At 40.1% G+C, this 24,627-nt stretch overlaps 1 protein-coding gene across 1 annotated transcript in view; it reads right to left on the bottom strand.

Annotated features, from left to right (window-relative positions):
- trim66 (tripartite motif containing 66) overlaps window positions 1-24,627 on the bottom strand; it is a 210,569-nt gene that overhangs the window by 29,622 nt on the left and 156,320 nt on the right. Inside the window, exons 4-10 of the mRNA XM_063061880.1 lie at window positions 22,556-22,688; window positions 22,098-22,214; window positions 21,736-21,850; window positions 19,116-19,262; window positions 18,049-18,163; window positions 13,425-14,359; window positions 3,803-3,982 (exon numbers count right to left, since the gene is read on the bottom strand). Of these exons, the coding sequence (XP_062917950.1) occupies window positions 3,803-3,982; window positions 13,425-14,359; window positions 18,049-18,163; window positions 19,116-19,262; window positions 21,736-21,850; window positions 22,098-22,214; window positions 22,556-22,688 (1,742 nt within the window). The remainder of the gene's footprint in view (window positions 1-3,802; window positions 3,983-13,424; window positions 14,360-18,048; window positions 18,164-19,115; window positions 19,263-21,735; window positions 21,851-22,097; window positions 22,215-22,555; window positions 22,689-24,627) is intronic.

The raw sequence follows: 24,627 nt of genomic DNA, 5'->3' as shown, positions 1-24,627 counted from the left end.
TCAATGATTCAATCACCCAAGTTTCATTGGGGGTGGTGGGGGAGGGGGGTAGGTAGGAGGAGGAAGAGAACATCAGGGAGTACTGGTAGGAATCCTGGCAATACATAAGCGGCTTTTCTACCCAATTAAACCAAAAGACAAACATTAATATTCAATCAGATCATTAAAAATAACAAATTCTGAGATATCTTGGTGTGACAACACATTACCATATTTCCACTAACAGAGGATTTTGAGAAGTACAAAGAATGGAAGCTGAAATTTAAAGGAGAGATTACTAAAATACTACAGGTCAATCAACATCCAAAAGGGAAGCAATAAGATTTTTGATTATTCTTGCCAATAGTTAATCTCCAACAACCATGACTAGTCTGTTGCACATTGTCCTTAAATGTAACATTATTCAATCATTGTAATCTCCCTACAATGGGCTCCACATTTTGGCCAAAACAGATGTTGAGGGCAGATCAAAACCAGACACAGAATGGAATTAGACAGATCAAAAAATGTTAAGATACACTAGATGATCCAGGATGTGTGTTGTGCTCTACCTTCTCTCGCAAGGAACTCAGCATACTTTGTTTAGTTATTGGAAAACAATCTACAAAATTGAATATTTCAACTTCTCTCAGGCTAGTCAATTGCTAGGCCAGTCTCTCTGAACTTGAGCTGAAAAATTTGATTATTTTCTAACTTGGACTGTGATAGCTCCCTTCCCCCTCGTGCTCTTCAACCAGCATTTGCAGTCTATAAAAGACTAATTAATCAATTTCATCATGTTTGATTCAAAAGCCATTACCCAAATTCAACTGGATGTGAACTATTTAGGTCAGTGACTATTCTGAAATCACTCTGAATCAATTTTTTTTAAATGGGAGCAGTTAACCCTATCAAATTAGACTCAACTGTACAACAAAGTTGCCTGCCTTCCACAGAAAGCCCAATTTTGTGTTTGCAATGTATGATTCACCTGCTATTAATTGAATTCATCTGCTTGGCCAATAATTTTTCCTTAAGGAGACAAGAAAAAGCAGGAGAGAACATTCAGCCCTCCAAGTTTGCAGTGCTATTCAACAAGCCCTGTATTTTTCTCCAATTCTAAACATGTTACACTTCTCTGCAACACCACCAAAAAAAAACTTATGGATATGGATGCAGCTGGTTAGGTTATCATTTCTAGCCATCCTTAATTGCCCTTTGAACTGAATTTCTTGTTTGAGTTAGGAATCAATCATATATATGCCAGACTAGGTAGGGATACTATCTTTTTCTCCCTATTTATCTTGCACATCTGGTGTTGGTCTTTTTTTTCCTCCTTTACTTGGGTTCTTTCAGGTTTCTTGCTTTGTGGCTACCTGTAAGCAAATAAATCTCAAGGCTGTATAATTTATACATTTATTGAAATAAATGTATTTGAATGTTCATTTCCTGATGGAGACTTGAGAGTCACAGGGGCACACAATGACCAATACCAGTTTTATATTCCTTATTTATCGAGTTTAGTTTAAAAATCTTCAACTGTTTGATAGCTTGATAGCACATCAAGATACACACCTCTGGATAACAATTCAGTAACTTCACCTCTGCACAATCACATTGCTTTAAACCACCCTCGGCGACTATGCCCTCATCTATCTTGTTCTTGAACTCAACCTCGTCTATCCCGCCATCTCTCTCTCTCCTATTCAATCATGTTCTTAACTTTGTCATTTTGTCCTTCTCTTAACTGGATTGGTGTTAACTCTCACCTGATTATACAAACAAGCTGTCTGGAGATATTTTCCGACATAAAATATAGGAACCAGGGAATAAATGTAGAATGCAACCGGAAGCTCAGGATAACAGTTATGAACAGAATTTAAGTGCTAGGGAAAGTATTCATCTAATTTGCATTTGATCTCATTAATGTAAAGAAAGGCATAGTATTTTAAATACTGCACATTTGCAAAATTTTGTACTGATAACAATAGGTCCAAATATGAAGTATTGGTAACAGACTTTTCCAATATCATCAATTTCAGATTTCCAACATCTATTGTTGTTTGTCTTCTATTAAAAAAGCAATTAAAATGTCACTTATCTGCCCTGCAGCCATTACACAAAGCCAAACATGAGTGGCAAAGTACTCATCTATTTATGACCATCTTTAAAAATGCATCTGCTTCAATGAAAAATTGTGTAATTGCTCTTTGATTCAACAGACTTTTTTTGATGTTGTGCATAGGTGTTGTGCCACTTCTGATCAAAAGTTTATCTAAATGTCTCATGACAAAAACTGTAACGTTTTTCCCCAAGGGAAATTAAAATGCACTTTCCAACAGCTTATGTGACTCCCCTTTTCAGTCTACGGATCAAATAAGACTACTGTATTTTAGCTTTAATTGTTTCTGCTATTTGGATTTTCTCAGGAGGCATTGATAATTACAATAGCTGTTTTAATGCAGAGTAAACACAAACTGTAGATGCTGCTGAAAGTAAATTTTGATATGACACCGAAAATATATTGGCACAGGATTCAGAATAACCTTAGCCCTTCCTGATAAACATACTATACACAGATATTTCTGAAGTGCTTCTCAGTTTTCAACCTCTCTTTTTAAATGTTCACAAGACCTTTACCACTACAATCCTGTGCTTCACTGTATTGCCAATAGTCTCTCAGGAGCAAAGAACTGCAGCTTTCCAGCAGATTTAAGATGAATACTAACAAAGGCTATCACACATGCAAATAAACAGGCCTAAACAGACAGGTGACAAGGCAGGATTTAATGGATAAACTTCAGTGTTTTATTTTTGAATAGGAAAGGAAGTGATTTTACATTGTTAGGTGAAACAAGGGGATTGTGTTCCTAGATAATGGGCTGTATTGCAATTTTCTGTACTCAGAAGCCACATCATCTGTGCCTGTGTCAAGAAGCACAAGTTAAAAATCAAATTGTATTAATTTATTTACTTGCCCTCCCATCCTTCACCAGACGCCCCCCACCCCCACCACCAACCTTACATGAGGAATGAATTTTGTCCCATATCTAACATTTTGGGATAGTGATTTTAACATTCAGGGTGAATTTGGCTATAACCCCAGTAGCCGTAATGTGAGGGTTGCCTGTTGAAGTTATGAGAGCTTATATTCTTATATTTTTCTTAGGATGGTGAGAAGATCGCCAATGTTGATCTGTCTCCTAGAGTTGATCACTAGCCATGTTCTTGCAGAATAGGGCAGACTATCAGGCACCGTCTCACTTCATTAACCCACTGTGGTATACATTTAAAGAGTACTGTTATACAAGTATGTTATTCAAAGTGTATGAATTATGCACTGTGCATCTAGCTTATTCAGGGTAGGTGAGGGTGCATGGACAAGTGGAGTTGTTAAAAAAAAATGGTGAATAGACTTTTACCTGATGCATTTACCCAGTACTGCCAATCCCATGAGATCTCACACCAGGCTAGCACCCACAGGCCTCCTCGAAATCCACCCAGACTCAGGGTAAGAATTAGATCTATGAATTAAACTGTCTTGCCATCATTCTGTACACTACATGCTCAGTTTAGCCAATAAATGTCACTTTTGCATCAGAGTTGAAATCACGGTTTAAGTTCTGACAATTCATTAATAGAACAATCAGTAGTTCTAGTGACAGATGCAAGAGAGAACTTGAGGATTTACAGTAGAGTGACATGGAGTACGGAGTGAGGATGTTGGGCTTGCTCAAATGGGACTAACATCTTTCCAGTGAACCACCTTCTGTCATGATGTTATTATAAGCAAATAAGTAACCATTTCCATTCCAAATGTTACCTTTCTCTTTCCTTTCTTCGGAGCAGATGAACACGCCCTTTTCATTGAGGATCTTGAAGAGGTCAATTGTTTCTCAGGAGCATTAAGTATCTTTAATAAATCCGATGGCTGTTCTGGGGTGGAGTTCTCATTGTGATCATTAACGTTCTGCTGTTTTCCAAGTTCAAAAGGATTATGCAGCTGGTTTAAAAAAAAATCAATGGTGAAATTTTTGTTTGAAAATAATCCAGAATTGGTGGTCACATGGTTGAGCACAGTAATCTCTCTGCTGCCTTACATGTCATGATTATAAATAATCTGAAAAATTCACCAGATCTACAGCAACAGAACACCAATTTACAGGAGGATTATAGATATTTTGTTTTTGCCTGCATATAAACACTCAAATGGACATTGTGCCAAAAATTCAATCCAAAAAGCTGACACCTACTATATTCCACATTTTTCCATCTTCAAGAGTATTAAATTGCCTTCAAAACACATTGGTACTGCCCTTCACTGGTCTATTCTGGGAACATCCTTGATAAACCAATCACTAATATTTTGAGGTGCTTCTAAACAAGGTTTGTCAGAGCTGTGTGGGAGGTTTACACAAATTTGGTGGGGAAGGTGTACAGTAGTAGACAAGGAACAGACAAGTATATAGGAAAACAGTCTGCAGACGTGTGGGAGGAACACAAGGTGGAATTGTACCCAATTTTGATGCAACATGTCTGACAAGCAAGGCAGATGAAATGAGGGTGGTGACTGGCATACGGAAAAAGATACCATTACTATCATAACAATGTGGTTGAAAGCTGGGCAGAACTGGCAGTACAACATTCCAGGATACAGATTCTACAGGTGGCAGCATGGGTGAACGGCAAGGGTGGGAAACTTCAGGAAGGAGGCAGGATTTCCAAGAAGGTTCTTCATATGAGACCTTAAACTACTTATACAAAAGGCTAAAGAAATTTGGCAAGTCCCTTTTGACTTTCACCATTTATTTTTCTAATCAATGCACTACAGGAAGCATTCTATCCAGATGCGTCATGGCTTGCTGTGGGGACTGCTCTGCCCGATTGCAATGAAATGCGAGAGTCACGGACACAGCTCAGCATGTCACAGAAACCAGTCTCCCCTCCATGGAGTCTGCAACGAGTACTTGCAGCCTTGGTAAAGGGGCCAACATAATCAAAGACCCCACCAACCCCACACAATTTCTTTTCTCTCCCCACCACCCCATCAAGCAGAAGATACGAAAGCCTGAAAGCACATACCAGCAGGTTCAAGAGTAGCTTCTATCCCACTATTATCTAATGGTACCCTAGTAGGTAAAATGGACTCGTAACTTCACAGTTTACCTCGCTATGCCCTTGTACGTTCTTGGCTATCTGCACTTTCTCTGTAGCATTTTATTCTATACTGTTTTGCCTTGTACTGCCTCAATGCACTATCATAACGAAATAACCTGCATGAATGTCATACAGGTGAGGTTTTCCACTGTACCTTAGCATGAAACAGAGTAAACCAATTTACCAACAAATTACGGGTAGAGCTCAGAAATCAAAAGGGACTGGTCACTTAGTTGGGAATATACTGTTGGCTCCCAATCTGTCAGGAGATAGTGGAGCAGATATGCAAGAAAAATCACAGAAGGGTTCAAAAACAATGGGGTAATGTTAGTCAGGATATCCCTCACATCAATATCACCAGAATCAGGAGTGTGTGAAAGATGTAGAGGGCCAGAATTATTTCCCCCCCCCCCCCAAAGTCTGTCCAGTTGAGATTTTTAAGTTACTGCATTTAGTAGAAAAGAGGTAGTTCTTCTCTACTAAAGTGGTGATACTGGATTTAGTCTTTGAGAAAATATTGGAGGGAGTATTACTTGGAGAACATTTCAGAGGAAGTGATTGAAACCTTAAGTTTAAAAGTCACTATGGGGAAGTGTAAATAGACTAGAAATTAAGGTCCCAAATTGATGGAAGACTAATTTCAATATGTCTGAACTGGACAAAAGTGGACGAAGAACATCTACTTAAAACATGAGGAATTCTGCAGATGCTGGAAATTCAAGCAACACACATCAAGTTTGCTGGTGAACGCAGCAGGCCAGGCAGCATCTATAGGAAGAGCTCATCAGGACGAAGGGTCTCAGCCTGAAACATCGACTGTACCTCTTCCTATAGATGCTGCCTGGCCTGCTGTGTTCATCAGCAAATTTGATGTGTGTTGTAAGAACATCTACTTACAGGTAACCACTGGGAGTTAATATGTGGTAGAAATTTCAGGACCAGCATGTTCCCCATTTGCTGAAGGATTAGGCCAGCAAATCTAGAAACTGTGGATCTCATGGAGATTTGAAGGTTGGTAAGATGGAAGAAAGGTTATTTATGGCAAGTTTAGAAACTTGAAAACAAGTGAGACTTTTCAGGAGCATATAATATGATGTCGGAGTAGCCGTGGAAGTGAAATTAGTAGTTAATTAGGGGGCATGAAATGGTATAGCAGGCAAAATTAAAGAAAATCCCAATATGTACCAAGGGCAAGAGTATAACCAGGGAGAGAGAAGGACACATTGGAGACCAAAACTGCGATCTGTATGTACAGCTGGAGGACTTCCGGTAGGTAAGGTCTTACAAGAATATATCTCATCTATATTTACTATATAAAGGGATAACAGGTAGTGAGTGGTGGTGGAATTCAAGAATAAATTACCATTATAAGGTATGTAATGATCTTAATAGGCTTAAAGGTAGACAAGTCCCAGGCCTGATGTGATGCATTCAAGGTTGCTATGGAAAGCAAGTGGGTGAGATTGCTCGGATAATTTTCAAATCTTGGCTAGCTAAAGAAGAGATGGCAGGGGTCTGGATATTGGCAAATGTGGCACGATCATTCAAGGGAACCAAAGTAATTACAGCTTTGTTATGGGGAGTCCATTGACTAATGAAATTTAATTTTTCAAGGTGGTGATTAAGTGTGTTTATAAGGACAATGTTAATATTTACACGGATTCAGTAATAGCTTTGACAAGGTCCTATCTGCAAGACTGGTCCAAAATCTATAAATCTATGGGATCCAGGGTGTTGGTAAATTATATTTAGAGAGTGATGATTAAGGCTGCTTTTATCATTGTAGGCCTGTGACCAGTAGTATACCACAGGGATCTGTTCTGGAATACTTGCTATTTGATATACACATTAATGATCTGGACATGAATGCAGAAGGAATAAATAGTAAAGCTCACAGATGACATGAACGTTTGTAGAGTTAATAGTCAGTGCAGTCTTCAACATCAGTAAAATGGGCAGAGAAATAGCAGATGGAACAATATAGCAAAAATACGAGATGATTTTGTGGTGATACCTACGACTCAGCGTGTGTATCCTAGCCTTAGAGGTTCCCAACCTGGACTACACAGACCCTTTGCTTAATGGTATTGGTCCATGGTGTAAAAAGGAACCCATGGATATACAAAATAAGTTGTAGGATCCTAGAAAGAACTGTGGAACAGAGGGACCTAGGTTCACATGTCCAAGAAACCCTTAAAGCACCAGTACACCTAGATAAGGTGATTAAGGTGGCACACACAGCATACCTGCCTTCATTAGCTGGAGCACACAAGAACAGGAAGGTAACGTATAGTCATAATATACATCATTGTTAAAATTGAGAGTTAGAGGTTAAGTTGAAGGCTAAAGTTGGGACCATTTACAGATCTGGTTACCACGTTGTAAGAAGGATGTCATTGCACTGGAAGTGGTGCAGAGGAGACTCACCAGGATGGTGCCTGGGATGGAGCTTTCCAGCTAAAGGAACAGACTGAAAGGGAAGTATTGGCTCTTTGAAGCACAGAAGGCCAAGAGCCAATCTGATAAAACAGATTATTAAGTAGAAATGAATCACTTAGCAAAGGTTTGAGGTAACATTAGGATATTTAGAGATTTCACACCCAGGGGATGATTGAAACCTGAATTTACTGCTTTCTGAGTAATGGAGGAAGGTATTCTTGTATCATTTTAGTCATACGAGATGAGCATTTGAAATGCCATGACATTGATGTTGTTGCCAAAAATACATCACTTTAAAGGATTCCACCATCTCCAAAAGGATCCTTCCACTAAACACATCTTTCCCTCCACTTTCCTTAGGGATCGACCATTATCTGACTCTACTGGTCCACTTATCCTTCCCCATTGATCTCCCTCCGAGAACGTAATTCTGCCAGCAGGACAAGTGCTATACCTGCCCCTAAACCTCCACCCTCACCACCATTCAGGGCCCCAAAAAATCCTTCCAGGTGAGGCAACATTTCACCTGCGAGTCTGTTAGTGTCATCTTTCATACCTGGTGAGCCTCCTCTACATTGGTGAGACCTGACACAAATTGAGGGACCACTTCATCTAGCACCTTTGCTCTATCCACCACATAAGGATTCCCCAGTGGCCACTCATTTCAATTTGACTTCCCATTTCGACATGTTGGTCCATGGCCTCCTCTACGGTTACGATGAGGCCACTCTCCAGTTGGAGGAGCAGCATGTCATATTCCCTCTGGGTAGCCTCCAATCTGATGGCATAAACATCGCCTTCTCTAACTTCCGGTAATTTCTCAACTCCCCCTCCCCTTTTCTCTTTTCCCATTCCACCTCCTCGCTCACCCTTTTTTCTCTTCACCTGCCCATTACCTCCCTCTGACATCCCTCTTTTCTTTCCCTTTCTTCAATGGCCCACTGACCTCCCCATGAGATTCCTTCTTCAGCCTTTTACCTCTTCAAATATCCCCCTCCCAGCTTTTTACTTCGTGACCACCTCACCCACTTGCCCCCCAACACCTGGTCTCACTGATCATCAGTGCAACACACACACAATACTGGAGGAAACCAGCAGGCCAGGCAGCATCTATGGAAAGGAGTAAAGAGTTAATGTTTCACACTGAGACCCTTCATCAGGACTGGAACAAAAAAAATTGCATCACTTTCTGGTATCGGGGGAGGGGGGGGTGGCTGTGCACAGAACCGAAAGAAGCTGCAGAGGGTTGTAAATTTAGTCAGCTCCATCTTGGGTACTATCCTACAAAGTACCCAGGACATCTTCAATGAGAGGTGTCTCAGAAAGGCAGTGCCCATTATTAAGGACGTCCAGCACCCTGTTCTCACTGTTAACATCAGGTTGGAGGTACAGCAGCCCAAAGGCACACACTCAGCAACTCAGGAACAGTTTCTTCCCCTCTGCCATCCGACTCCTAAATGGACATTGAACCCGTGAACACTACCTCACTTTTTTTAATATATATTATTTCTGTCTTTGGCACGATTTTTAATCTATTCAATATACGTCTACTGTAATGGATTTACTTATTTAGTATTATTTAGTTTTCCTTCTTCTTCTATATTATGTATTGCATGGAACTGCTGCCGCTAAGTTAACAAATTTCACGACATATGCCGGTGATAATAAACCTGATTCTGATTATTCTGGTCTCTGCCCCCTTCTTTTCCAGTCCTGATGAAGGACCTCAACCCAAAATGTTGACCAGTTATTCTCCTCCATAGATGCTGCCTGACCTGCTGAGTTGCTCCAGCATATTGTGTGTGTTGAATCTTTAAAGGCCAGCATGACCTTTGGGAACTGCTGTACTCTCTGATTAGACGTGATAAAATGCATCTCATCATTGACCAGATTATACTTTTGTGCACTGCTCTTACTGATTTGTATTCGAAGAATATAGAAAGTGGCAAAATGGTTCATGAATCAAAGCATCACCAAATACAGAAAAAGCCATGGCACTATTCAGACTAGATTATTGTACAATGCTACAAGAACAAAACTAGGTGGTGGCCTTTCAGGCTCTGATCTTCAAGATCTGCATCAAATACCATTTTCCTGCCTTATCCATATATCCTTTCAAGTTGATTAATATCTGGAAATCTGATGATTTTTGATGGAATAGAAGGCGTAGGGAATTCCAAACTACCCTCACTTTAATTCTAACTGGCCTATCTATTTTAAGGCCGTGACCAACACTTTAGCTGACAGCTTCTAGTAGAGCCTCTATGAATTTCATCACTTCTCAATCATCTAAATCTTGGAGAATTGAGACCTTGCATTCTTAACCCCTCCTCATATGACAGACTCACCATCCAAGGAATCAACCGGTGAATCTTTGTTGGATTTCTCTACAGCAAGTAAATTAATTTTGGACAAGGAAACCAAACTTATACACAGTCCTCCACGTATGGCCTCACTCGGTCCTGTACAATTGTAGAAAAGCATCTTCGCTCTTGAAATTTCTAACTGTATTACTCCTACACATTCACTTTCATTGGTTTGTGGACAAGGACATTCAGATTCATTTGAACACAATTTCCTAATCATTCCTGGGTTTTCTACTGAAGCAGGTGACCTCATTTTCCCCCACACTGGATCCATCTGTCACATTGTTACCCCCTCACTCAGCTTGTCTACATCCCCTTGAAGTCTCTGCATTTTCATCACTGCTCATAGTCCCACTTAATTTCATGTTATCAACCCAGATAAATCACTGATATACATTATAAATAGATGGCATGCAACAGGGTCCCCACAAGACAGCCTGCCAATCATGGATATACATTCCTACCTTTTTTTTTGAATTGTAAACTAACTTTCCATCCATGCTAACATTAATCACAATTCCACATGCTTATTCAGCAACTTGCTGAACATTTAATCAAATGCTTTCTCAATCTTTTTCTCAAGCAAAGTGGTCCTTCTGCAGTTGTCCAGGGCCCTGGTGAGACCATACCTGGAGTATTGTGTACAGTTTTGGTCTCCAAATTTGAGGAAGGACATTCTAGCTATTGAGGGATGCAGTGTAGGTTCATGAGGTTAATTCCCGGGATGGTGGGACTGTCATATGTTGAAAGATTGGAGCAACTGGGGTTTTATGCACTGGAATTTAGAAGGATGAGAGGGGATCTGATTGAAACATATAAGATTATTGGGAGATTGGACACGCTAGAGGCAGGAAACATGTTCCCGATGCTGGAGGAGTCCAGAACCAGAGGCCACAGTTTAAGAATAAGGGGTAGACAATTTAGAACGGAGTAAAGGAAAAACTTTTTCCACACAGAGGGTTGTGGTTCTGTGGAATGTTCTGCCTCAGAAGGCAGTGGAGGCCAATTCTCTGGATTCTTTCAAAAAAGAGTTAGATAGAGCTCTTAAAGATAGTGGAGTGAAGGGATATGGGGAGAAGGCAGGAACAGGGTATTGATTGTGGATGATCAGCCATGATCACAGCGAATGATGGTGCTGGCTCGAAGGGCCAAATGGCCTACTCCTGCAGCTATTGTCTATTTTAATGCAAAGCAACTACTGGTTCCTCTCAGCTGCTCTTGATACATCCTCAAAAATTCCAATAGATTAATCAAGCACAATTTATCTTTCACATCCACACTGACTCTGCTTAATCACATTATTATCTACATATGTTGTTATCATGTCCTTAATTGCGATGCTTGCATTTTCCCCACTTTTCATACACTGTTTCCCCTGTTGTTCCTTTAATTGTGGCACTATATGCTGCTCTCCAGAATCTAAAGAATGTTTGAAGACTATAGGCAAAACCTTCACCATTACCAAAGCTCTTTCAAAACTCTGGCTCAGACATCTCCTGTGTGCATTTTCTCTGGTATTCCTTTGCTAATATACATTTCAATTACTTCCTCATCTGCAATGGACACCAAGTTCTGCATTCTATCTGGGAAGTTTCATGAGCCTTCAGTAAGTATTAACCTTAATTCTTCTACAATTTTCTTACTAACAATTATAAATTCTTTCTTCTGTGATGGAATTTTTAAAATATTAACTGATCAAAATTGGTCAATTCTCAACAAGATCCCAGATTGTGAGATCTTCGTGCATCTGCTTCATAGAGCACTATTGCTGAATATTGGCTGTCAAAGCAGTCAGCGGCTGCCAGCTTTTTTTCAGTGCTTCAGTTTAATCTTCCCTGCGTTTGTATCAGAATCAAACGGCAGTAGCCATAACTTGTCATTAAATGTGGCAGGTGTTTTATAGGATCAATATCAAACAAAAGTTGTCACTGAGCCACGTTAGGTGATAATAATGCTGATAAGTCATCACAGTGGATTATACAGAACAGTTAATCAATCCAAGGTTCTTCACAGAAGCATTATCAACAAGAAAATAGTGAAGAGCAGATGGCCAAAAGCTCAAAGATACAGTCACAACAAGCTGAAGGAGCAATACAAACACTTAGGAAAGAGCTCCTAGAATTTTGAGTTTTGGCAGCTGAAAAATTACAGCAAGCCATGCAAGAAGAAAGATAATGTGTTGAGAAAAGCACACCAGAGAAACTGAGTAGTACAAGGGTCAAAAATGAGGCAGGCAAGGAGAGAAAGTTGTTAGGGGGAGGAAGAGAAAAGGGAGAGAGAATAAGCAGGAGCAAAACAGATCAAAAGAGTGCGAGAGAAAAAAGGAGTAAAGAACAAGAGCAAGCAAGAGGGAAATGAAGAGTACGTACATAAACATACAATACTAAGAGGAACAAAAGTATCAAGCCTCTTGAATTATTGCCCAATTTTAGGTACGTGCATGCCATTCCCTCTTGATGCATCATCTCTTCATTGTTACACTTTTTTTTAATCAATAGATGTCCTTCTTTGGCTGCTCCCATATTCAACTCAGTTTCCAGTTTTATTATTCACTTTTCCCTCTTCACCTTCCTCCTTGTGCAACTGGATCTATCCACCTCACTTCCCCTTTCCATTTGCCCACCACCAGACTCCTCTAGCACCTCCATCCCTTTATACCATGCTCAGATTACATCCCCTTCAGCCTTCTGTCACTCCCATCCATCACACCTTCCAGTTCTGAAACTATTCCCATTCTCTCCATCCCTTGCCTGTCATCATCCACCCTTTACCTCTATCTTTTTATACTAGCTATCCGCTGTTTCAGTACAGACCCAAAACATTCAACTGTGCATTTCCCTCTATAGATGCTGCCTGACCCACCGAGTTCCTCCAGCACTTTGCGTGCTCCTGATTCCAACATCTGCAGTCTTTTGTGTCTCCACCTTTATTATTCTCTTGCTTAGTCAAGAATGTTGACCTCATTCTAAACACTATAAAACCAAAGGATTTGAACACAGGGAATGAAACCTGAGAAATGTGGTCATTAATGGTAACAGTTAACATCCAGAACTCCTTCACTCTAGTCATTTGGAACTAATTCTGATTATATCCAGCTCAAAAAAAAAATAACTCCTTACAAATGACGTTTACCAAATTCTATAAAGATCTATAAGGGAATAATGTTCTTTTTCTTCAATTTTAATTCTTTATTCTACCTGACCTCAGTTAAATATGTGCTGAATATAGCCCCTCCCGTTATAAAGGTCTTTCTTCCAGTTGTAGATATAAAACTTCACTCACGTTGCAGGCCAAAGAACATGAAATGCCAGCCAGGTCTTCCTATCCTAGTGCACTGATGCCTAGCCAGACATATTTCACAATACTCTGCAGACATATTTGGCTCTTAACCCTTCTCTGCACGATCATAATTCCAATTTTACAAAAAAAGTGATAAAGCTACAGTGATAAATAAATAGTGATATCAGATGCACTTCCACTTACTGTAACTTCACTGACCACATTTAACTGTAGCGCCTGGCTCTTTTCACCCTGTTGGTCCTGATTATTCACCACCCTTTGTTGAGCACAGTTCTGTGGTTCCACAGGAGCGTCCTGGCTTTTTAAAACGTGCTGCTTCAATAGGGTTTTTTGTGCAATTTGCATGTTTTTCAGCTTCTGACTAAACAGATGTGATTGCTCAACAGAATCCGTATGGGCAGCTGCCATTTGCGTTGGTTGACACTGTTGGACAGGCTCCTTGGAATCAGGTTTGCCCTGTGAATTTTCAGCAGGGGGTTGGTGATGAACTTGCTCATAAGGTAACTGCTGCCTCACGGGGTGCAGTTGCACTGACAATTGATTTGGTAGCCTTAAATGTTGCAATTGAAAAAGTTGCTTCTGTTGTGGCTGGTGCACAAGCTGCTTTGGTTGCTGCAAGGCCACCACATGCATTGGTGTCACGCTTCTTTGTTGTGGTACAGTGTATGCTGAATGCAGACTTGGCTGCAAGCGCTGTCCTTGCAGATGTCCAATTAAAACCGTATTTTGTTCAGGCCCCGTCTGAGCTATGTGCCACGGCTGCAAAGTTGGTATCGGCGGTACTGTGAAGGGACGTGTAAAGTACTTCTGCTGAGTTTGTCTCTGCTGAATTCCACTATATGGCACCTGTAGCTGATGATGCAAGTTCCCTGGCAGTTGGCCTAAAGAGTTATGATTCTGCAAACAGTTTGCAGCCTCATGGTCCTTTGGAATTGGATGCGGGTCCGGACGACGATTGCCACAGACTGAATATTGTTGGCCAGGATTTTGGCACAGGAGTGATGGTGCTAAACAGGGCCTCTGATCAGCAGTGTCCGAAGGTAATGGTAATTGTTGCTGAGGGAAGGAGGCCAGGCATTCCTGGTGGGTTGAGTTTTCACAGTCAAATGACAAATAGCCTGAAGAAAAAGACAAATTTTTTAAATCATTTTAATAAAAATGACAAAAAGCTGTAAGTTTATGCACTGTCTCCTATCTGTATTTACTTGCCTAATAGTATCTCTTAGACAAATTATCTGTTCTTATATTCAAATCTGGAGTGTGAATTAAGGCAAGCTATTTTCCAAGGTGTCTGCACAAAGGCATTATGTGCCAGTAAAGATCACAGAACAGCCATCAGAGAGAAAGAAGACTACGCCTGACTCTTTCCTCCAAGGAGCTATTGTAGAGGTCAATTATAGTACCTCTATCTTGACCAAAAAAGAAAACAATTCACAAAACACCAAATATAAATCAGAGTCAGTCTCAATAACCAGGTTCAGTATCACAATGTACTCTCACCATGTAAACATGGCAAAAACAAATGTTTCAGTATCAATAAGGAAGATACCCGAGATATTCACATCAGTGTCATTACATTAAAGAAAAAAGGCATTACCCATTATCAAAAACCTTACAAGTTTATGGAAAAAACCTCCAGATTATGGAAGCTTCCAGTATAAAACAAAAAAACTTAAAGTAACAATACTTGCACAGTTAAGCTGTTCAGATAGAAATTACACCCTTCCCGACCCGTCTATCAAGTGGTACACATCATAGTAAATATGAATTAATAAGCTGATCCTTGTGTAAAAGATAGTTGTGCTTCATGAATTAATCCTACTACCCCACTACAAGAAAAAATGTTTAACCAAGTGGTCTGGAATGATTTCCTTTCAACTATATTTTACCAGGTCCAGTATTCAAGACAGAGATAGAAACCAGAAATTTCTCAAGAAAACAACAGGAATTCTGCAGATGCTGGAAATTCAAGCAACATACATCAAAGTTGCTGGTGAACGCAGCAGGCCAAGCAGCATCTATAGGAAGAGGCGCAGTCGACGTTTCAGGCCGAGACCCTTCGTCAGGACTAACTGAAGGAAGAGTGAGTAAGGGATTTGAAAGCTGGAGGGGGAGGGGGAGATGCAAAATGATAGGAGAAGACAGGAGGGGGAGGGATAGAGCCGAGAGCTGGACAGGTGATAGGCAAAAGGGGATACGAGAGGATCATGGGACAGGAGGTCCGGGAAGAAAGACGGGGGGGGGGTGACCCAGAGGATGGGCAAGAGGTATATTCAGAGGGACAGAGGGAGAAAAAAAGAGAGTGAGAGAAAGAATGTGTGCATAAAAATGAGTAACAGATGGGGTACGAGGGGGAGGTGGGGCCTAGCGGAAGTTAGAGAAGTCAATGTTCATGCCATCAGGTTGGAGGCTACCCAGACGGAATATAAGGTGTTGTTCCTCCAACCTGAGTGTGGCTTCATCTTTACAGTAGAGGAGGCCGTGGATAGACATGTCAGAATGGGAATGGGATGTGGAATTAAAATGTGTGGCCACTGGGAGATCCTGCTTTCTCTGGCGGACAGAGCGTAGATGTTCAGCAAAGCGGACTCCCAGTGAAGTTTTTTAGAGAAAGCAGGATCTCCCAGTGGCCACACATTTTAATTCCACATCCCATTCCCATTCTGACATGTCTATCCACGGCCTCCTCTACTGTAAAGATGAAGCCACACTCAGGTTGGAGGAACAACACCTTATATTCCGTCTGGGTAGCCTCCAACCTGATGGCATGAACATTGACTTCTCTAACTTCCGCTAGGCCCCACCTCCCCCTCGTACCCCATCTGTTACTCATTTTTATGCACACATTCTTTCTCTCACTCTCTTTTTTCTCCCTCTGTCCCTCTGAATATACCTCTTGCCCATCCTCTGGGTCACCCCCCCCCCCGTCTTTCTTCCCGGACCTCCTGTCCCATGATCCTCTCATATCCCTTTTGCCTATCACCTGTCCAGCTCTCGGCTCTATCCCTCCCCCTCCTGTCTTCTCCTATCATTTTGCATCTCCCCCTCCCCCTCCAACTTTCAAATCCCTTACTCACTCTTCCTTCAGTTAGTCCTGACGAAGGGTCTCGGCCTGAAACGTCGACTGCGCCTCTTCCTAATTTCTCAAGAAAGTAATCTTTAGCAATGACCGACTATCCAACCTTTGGCCAATTATTAAATATAATACTGGATGTACAAGACTACAGTTAATACCAGGAAGAATTCAGAATGAAGCTCTAAATTAAATATGGAGAGGAAAAGATGGAGATCATTTAAAATTAATGAACATGTACTTTTTTCTTAAGTTAGAGGTTATGTTTCTTCAAAGCAAAGGTGTCTCTGCAAATATGAGGACCTTTTTCAAATCTATTGTTGGTCAAAACTGTTACTTATGCTTGGCCATGTGTCTTTAAACACTCATCTGAAACCAAAGGAACAAATCCTACAAAAAGGTGTATAGAATCTCAGGACAGCCAAAACAACTAACTTATAGGTTGCTGATATTCTGATCAGAATTGAAAATATTTACCTTCAATTATAAAACTAATTGTACCTTTTGCTCAAGTCGATTTTAAATTATCAACAGAAGTTGTATTAGTGGTTAAATATCTCAAGCTTGATATGCATAAGAAATTTATAATTCTGTTCATATTTCTGAAATAAATTCTCACTTGTACCCCTCTAGTTACTTATAAGTCGACAAACAGAGACAGTATTTGACAATGCTCTTGTCAAAATCTTATGGAATAGGGGCACCTCCACTGAAACATCAAAGATGACAGATTCATCTCAACCATGTTAAACTTGAGAAATGAACCTCTCGGTCACAGTTAATTCCTCTAACAGAAAGCTGTAATCTATCTAAACTTACTGATTTCATCATAGAATACATATATGCTAGGAAAATATCAGCTTTTACCATTGATAGGGTCCAGATTACCAGTGACCTGCCAGTAAGAATGGATGAATTAACCTCTCTATTGGTTGAAGTATTTCCCCATTCGTATAACTATTGTTGAATAAAACTTTACATCAACATCCACAAATGAAGGCAACGTGTCTGTAACCCATTTACCCTGTGTTTCTAGTCATAGTCATACTTTACTGATCCCGAGGGAAATTGGGGAAATTCTATATACTTACCTCACACCAAATTCTACTACTCACACATAGACCAGCAGTAATTTACCGTGAAACCAACCGACACATCACAGTGCATGGAACAGTGGGGGAACCCACATGATCACAGGCAGAATGGGCAAACTCCAAACAGATGACATTGAGCCCAAGTCACTGGAGGCATCAAGCAGCGCAGCTACTAGTTTAAACGCAAACAACAGGAATTCTGCAGATGCTGGAAATTCAAGCAACATACATCAAAGTTGCTGGTGAACGCAGCAGGCCAAGCAGCATCTATAGGAAGAGGTGCAGTCGACGTTTCAGGCTGAGACTAAGGGTCCTGACGAAGGGTCTCGGCCTGAAACGTCGACTGCGCCTCTTCCTATAGATGCTGCTTGGCCTGCTGCGTTCACCAGCAACTTTGATGTATACAGCTACTAGTTTCACTGCTTTGCCACCCATTATAGGCATACAGAATATTGGAAAATGCATTGAAACATTAACCATTCATAACAAATATCCTAAAATGAAGCCATTTTCACACTAATGTACATTTCTTATAGGAATTTGTTTCTCAATATTCAAAGATCACCAACAAAGAATACAAAATGAGTATTTGTTTAAGGGAGCACAGAGAGCATAATATTTCACTTAAGATTTCCCTTACCTAAAGAAGAGAGTTTTTTAGTCCACGAGACAGAATCCCAGTGAAAATGAATTCTGGAGGTCCCCAAATCTGCATTGCACTGTGTTTCCAGTAAACGTCGCATCTGAAACATGATCTAAAAAAAAGGGAACATTCAAATGAGTTGCAAAATAGCCAAGTTGCCTCTGAAGTCAAGCTCAATATTGAATATATTGCTGTCTAAATTCTACTGATACTTAATGAAAAGCTGGTCACCACCATACCTTTATTTTGCTAATAATGCTAGGATGCAGAAAGTGCTGTAGAATCAGTCTTATACAGCACAGTGACAGACCCTGTGGCCCAATTAGTCCCCACTCACCGATCTGAGCTAGTCTCATTCTCCTGCACTTAGCCCATATTTGCCTAAACCTTTCCTATCCATGTACCTATTTAGATACGATTTAAATGTAATTATACCCACCGCTACCACTTCCTCTGGCAACTCATTCCACATACACAACTCCATCTGAAAAAGTTACCCCTCAGGACCCCTTCAAAATGTTCTCCCCTTCTCACCTTAAATATATGTTCTGCACTGAGGGAAAAAAAAGAGGCCAATGCCTTATCTATACCCCTCATGATTTTATAAACCCCTCTAAGGTCACACCCTCATGTCTCAGAGAAAATAGCAACAACCTATGCTGCCTCCAGTCCCAGTCATATCCATATGAATCATTTCTGCCCCCTTTCTAGCTTGATGACATCCTTCAATTCAGACAATCAGAACTGAATACTCCAAGTGTGTATCATGACATCCCAACTCCCAACTGATAAAAGTAAGTGTGCCAAATCCTTCTTTCACCACCCTGTCCACCCATATTGTCACCTTCAGGGCATTATGTACTAGGTTTCTCTGTTCTACACCACTCTCCAGGGCCTTGCCATCTACTGTGAAAATATCCTGCACTGTTTTAATTTACTAAAATGCAACACCTCACACTTGTCTGAATTCAATTCCGTCTGCCATTCCTTGGCCCACTTTCCCAATTGATTTAGATCATGTTATACTTTTACAGACCTTCTGTTAAATGCACACACACACTTACCAGTTCCTTGCTGAACAAGAATGGGATATTTTTCTTCTTGGAGACTGCCCAATTAATGAAGTTTAACACATGCTCCAATTGTCTGCATAATCCCATCACTGCTTGAAGATGGAGCTCCAATTTAAGCCTCCGCTCATTTGTAATTCTCTAATCAAAAGGAAAAACTTATCACCAAAACAGCTTTCTTACTCTGACTCCATTTTTTTTTCCAGTCCTGCTGAAGGATCTCAGCCCGAGACATCGACTGTACTCTTCAAATGGATGCTGCCTGGCCTGCTGAATTCCTCCAGCATCTTGTGTGTTGCTTGGATTTCCAGCATCTGCAGATTTTCCTCACATTTTTGATTTCAATGAAATCTTCATCAGGATCAAATGAACTAAGACAACTCACCACCAATCTACAGTCCTGCCTCTCAGGGACTAGGGCTATATTATTATTAAGGAAATCGTTGTGGACTTCAAGCATGCCAGGAGTCACACTCACGTCCCCACCTACATCAACGGAACTGTAGTGGAGCGTGTATCAAGCTTCAAATTCCTTGGTGTCCACATTTCCGAGGATCTCACTTGGTCCCTGAACTCCTCCATCCTGATCAAAAAGGTGCAACAGTGCCTTTATTTCCTGCAGAGCATTAAGAAATCTCACCTCTGTCCCAGGATACTGACGGACTTTTATCGCTGTACCATTGAGAGAATACTCACCAACTGCATCTCAGTGTGGAATGGCAATTGTCCCGTATCGGACCGCAAAGCACTCCAGCGTGTGGTGAAAACTGCCCAGCGGATTATCGGCACCCAATTGCCCACCATTGAGAACATCTACCATAAATGCTGCCTGGGCAGGGTGAAAAGCATTATCAAGGATGCATCTCACCCTAACCATGGACTTTTTACTCTTCTCCCATCCGGTAGGCGCTACAGGAGCCTCCGCTCCTGCACCAGCAGGCACAGGAAGAGCTTCTTCTCTGAGGCTGTGACACTGCTGAACTTCTCATCACAGCGGTAAGCAGTATTGCATCCGTATTATACTGTCTCAGTACTTTTATATTTGTGTGCTGTAGCACTTTTTTTTATTTGCAGTTATTTTTGTAAATAACACTATTCTTTGCAATTTTGGTCAGATGCTAAATGCATTTCATTGGCTTTGTATCTGTACTTGGCACAATGACAATAAAGTTGAATCTAATCTAATTAATATTTTTCCTTTGTAACTGCATGTTTTCTGAAATCATAATCAGTGTACTATGTGCAACATACAGTGTGCTGTGTGTAATGTGTTTGGACCTAGAGGAATGCTGTTTCGTTTGGCTATATTCATGTATGGTTGAATGAGATTTCTGGGAATCCCTAATTAATGGACAGGTACTAGTGCATATTTGTGCTAAACTTGCTTGCCTCATGCCCACACAGATGCTGAACTCAAAGCTGAGATAGCCTACTTGCATAATGAGTTAATTCCTCCTTTGGTTGAATACAATTAGAGAACTTACAAAAGAGTCCTTGCCATAGAATCACAGGGATAAATTAAGTTGCAATGTGCAAGCCAAAGGGGTTGACTATCTTAATCAAATATACAAGGTTGTATGGAACTGAATGATGGGTGAATGAAGCACATTTCTCATGCAAGATATTGCAGTTTTTCAGTCACCTACAGCTCTACATGGAGACAAACAAGACTGGGTTCATGCAGTTGCTTTGACATTTAAATTATATCATGTTCTATTCTGTCCAAATCATTGCACAGTGATAATCTGGCTGAGGTCAACTTCAGTCCTTCAGGTACATGCCATTTTCTCAGTCCTTCCAAAATCTTCTATTCAAGGAATAGCAGCCTGCAGCTTTATATCTTTCCCTTTTGGTTATGGAATTGATCTGCACAATTCCTAGGTTTCTGCTTTACTTGTTTTAAAAATAGAACCAATAGTTGCAGAGTATTAAAAACGTACAGGTGAAATCAGCTTCCTAAACAACACAACAGAGCTCGGGCTTGCAATGCCATAAATGTAGCTGTATCGCTCTCTCCTGCACTTTCAATATTAGAAAAAGAGCAATTTGAGCCCTCGACTACATCAAAAATATCAGAAAGCAAACCAATCCCTGCACCACGCTTATCTACCTGCTCTGGATTCACTTGAAAACCTAGCAAAACTGAAGTAAATCGCCTGCTTACCAGCATGCTTAATAAATGATGTCTGGCCCTGAGAGAATTCAAGCCCAGAAGGAACAAAACACAAAATAATCTCAAGCAAAAACTTTATAATCTTTCAGGGGAATCACTGGAATCATTTTGAGAGAAGTTTTATAGATATTATAACCTGCTTTAACTGATAGTTTAATTCAAATACTTGTATGTAATTGCATGCAATGAAGAACACCTGTCTGACATACAAAACAATTTAAACTGAAATGTGGGGAAATGTCTCATGACATTTAGTCTAAACCTTCATACTGTACATCACATAAAAATGATTTGCAACACTATCATTTATATACAAAGGCAAATCTATCAGAATATTTCTTGGGTTCCCCTTGACTTCAAGGACACATGCAAAAGTTGCAGTGAACATTTTTTTTTAATTGTAGAAGTGAAAGTAGATATGTTGCTACACAGTGCACTCACCTCTACCTGGTCCATCAGAACATTTACTCGTTTATTTAATTCATTTATCATGATCATCTTTGCCATCTTAATCTGATTTTCCACCTTCTTCCGCACTTGCATTACTTCATTTAGTCTGCAAACCAGATTTTCATTTCAATAAAAATGTATTTGAAACAACAGTTCATTGGTTGAACTGAACAAACAATACATCTATTAGATCTAATACTTAAAATAAATGCTTTTTAAAAGCTCTACAGTCCATGTACTAATACTTGAAGAGTCAAAATTTTTGCCGCACATGCTCATGAGGAAAAACTATTTTGGTAATCTAACTCTTGCTGCCATTGTCATACTTCCCAAGATAAATCAAAACATGTTACCTGTCCTGTACTTGTTTTGCTGAGCTCTGCATGCTGACTTTTTTCTCCTCCATTTTCAGAGTCAGCTCCTCCAAAGTGACCTTCTGATTCTGTAAAATATCTTCCAGATATTTGAAACTGTGGGTAAAATTATTTTTTTACAAAAAGTTATAAAAATCCTTACAAAATTTCAGCCCGAATCGTCGCCTGTCTTTCCCTCCCTATAGACGCTGCCTGACCTGCTCCGCTCCTCCAACATTTTGTGTGTGTTACTCTGGATTGCCAGCATCTGCAGAATGCTTGTGTCTTTTACAAAACTGATATTAGCATCTCCATTAATACACAGGTAAAGACATTGTCTCTTACCTCAAAGGGGGCATCATCTAATACGAAAGTTAAAACAAAAGCAGATAGATAGGAATATTGGAACAGTATGATCTTTTAATTACGTGTTAAATTGCACCGATCTTACACCATACCTATGTTCTTTGTGTTGTGTTAGTTGGCAATTCCAGCAAGCCAGCATATCACAGGTCTCACAGAATAACTTCAGTGGCTCTTTGGTGTGAAGAGGACAGAGCAGTGCGAACTCACTGACTTCACTCTCACTACCTGCAGGTTAGATAAAACAGTGCTCAAAAGACTGAACCACCAGAATGTATACACATTTTGAAAAATATCAGTTAACTTGGCACAACTTTTTAAAAAGTGATTTTACATTAAGGGCAAACAAGACATTAGCGCCAGTAGGCGATTCTCTCCTTGTTGACAGAAAGCAATCGTATCCCACATCGCTTTTCTGAATACCCACCTGCCACAATGTTTTCTGCTATCCTGCTACCTTCCTTCAAGAGAATGTAGCTCTTTGCTGAACTAGATGTTACTGCTCTTTCTCCATATGCATCCAACCCTTCCACTGCCTCAGTGTGAAGTATCAACAAGTCAAACCAGTATTCAGCATTCCTGAACTAAGAAATTCAGGGAAACAGTTGTACAAACAGTTGAACAGAGTTCCCATTAAAAACATGCTGAGAATAAGGTGCTGATCTTCAAGATGAAACCAGAGAGCATTTTTCTGAAAAGGACTTGGATCAGGCACAAAATTGCTCATAACATCAGGCATATAATATTTAAACTATGTCCATGTTCGTTGCCATTGATCGCAATTGAGATTCTGCACCATTGTGTAATCACAGGCATACTTTGGTTCTTCTCAAATTTGTAACATCTTAAATTTACTTCAGTGATGCTCCTTCCAAAACTGAACAGGTGAAAGGCATCACAACTTCTGCACCTCTATGTTTACAAAGGTATTCACATAAACTACTGAAGTTATATACAAGAAATATATTGAGGAATGCACCTGGATCTCAATTTTTGATTTCATTTAGTAAACATGTTTATGTAGAAGTCAATACACCCAAACTGAAAACTAAATATTTTTGTTTCTACAAGGCAGAAATCCAATGAAAGTGGATTGATGACATCATAAATCAAGAGAAACTCAAATAGTCTAAGCAGGAATCAAGGCATAAAAAGGGACCATGGCATTGAATTCAGTTCTCTTTTCTAGACATCAGTACACTGTATAATGAATGCAAAACCAATAAATTTGAAGTAAATTATGCAGCTCAGAAAGTTAATACTGAAACTGACTCTATGTAACACGACATAATGCTTCTCAGCTAACAAAATCTCTGCTGTTTTGGTTCTAGAGTATATAGCAATTTTAAACAGAAATACTTCGATATCATTTGTCTTTAACTTGCAGCTTAATAACTTAACTGCAATTCAAAGATTCAAAGTACATTATCAAAGTATGTATGCAGTATACAACCCTGAGATCTGTCTTTCCACAGACAGCCATGAAACAACGCAACAACATGGAACCCATTCAAAGAAAACATCAAACACACAATGCACAAAAAGGAACAAATTGTGCAAATGGCAAAAAAAGCAAAAAACACAGAATATAAAATATCAAACCACAGAGTCATTGTAGGAATGTTAAATTTAGTTCAGTTCAATATTCCAACTTTTCAACATTTTAGAATAATCATATCCAAATTTCTCACTATACAGTGCAGGGAAGTGTGGGGTTATGCATTTCAGTAACAGGTGCTGCAAGGATACCCAGGCACTCAGTGTTACCCGGACGACATAATTGTTACTTATAAGGATAACAAGGATCACCTCCAAAACCTCAAGACGTGTTAAAAAGATTCAAAGATGATGGGCTCAGAGCACAGCACAACAAGTGTGAATTCTTTAAATCAAGCATCACTTACTATTGATACACAAGGAATAAACAAGTGTGCTGAGAAAATTTAAGTAGTGGTGGATGCTCCAAGGCCAAAGGGTGTGTTACAGTTGTGATATTTTTAGGATTTGTCAATTATTATGATAGGATTCTGCCAATCCTGGCAATTGTGCTCCATGACTACAGATCAGGAAGAAGTGGCAGTGGACAAAGCTTTGTGAGGTGGCTTTCCAAAAGATAAAGGAAATGGTGATGTCAAACACAGTACTCACACATGATCATCCACATTGT

The sequence above is a fragment of the Mobula hypostoma genome, chromosome 11 (genome assembly GCF_963921235.1).
Source record: "Mobula hypostoma chromosome 11, sMobHyp1.1, whole genome shotgun sequence".
Taxonomy (NCBI): domain Eukaryota; kingdom Metazoa; phylum Chordata; class Chondrichthyes; order Myliobatiformes; family Myliobatidae; genus Mobula; species Mobula hypostoma.
Note: the sequence above shows the minus strand (reverse complement) of the source record. Positions and strands in the feature narration are given on the sequence as shown.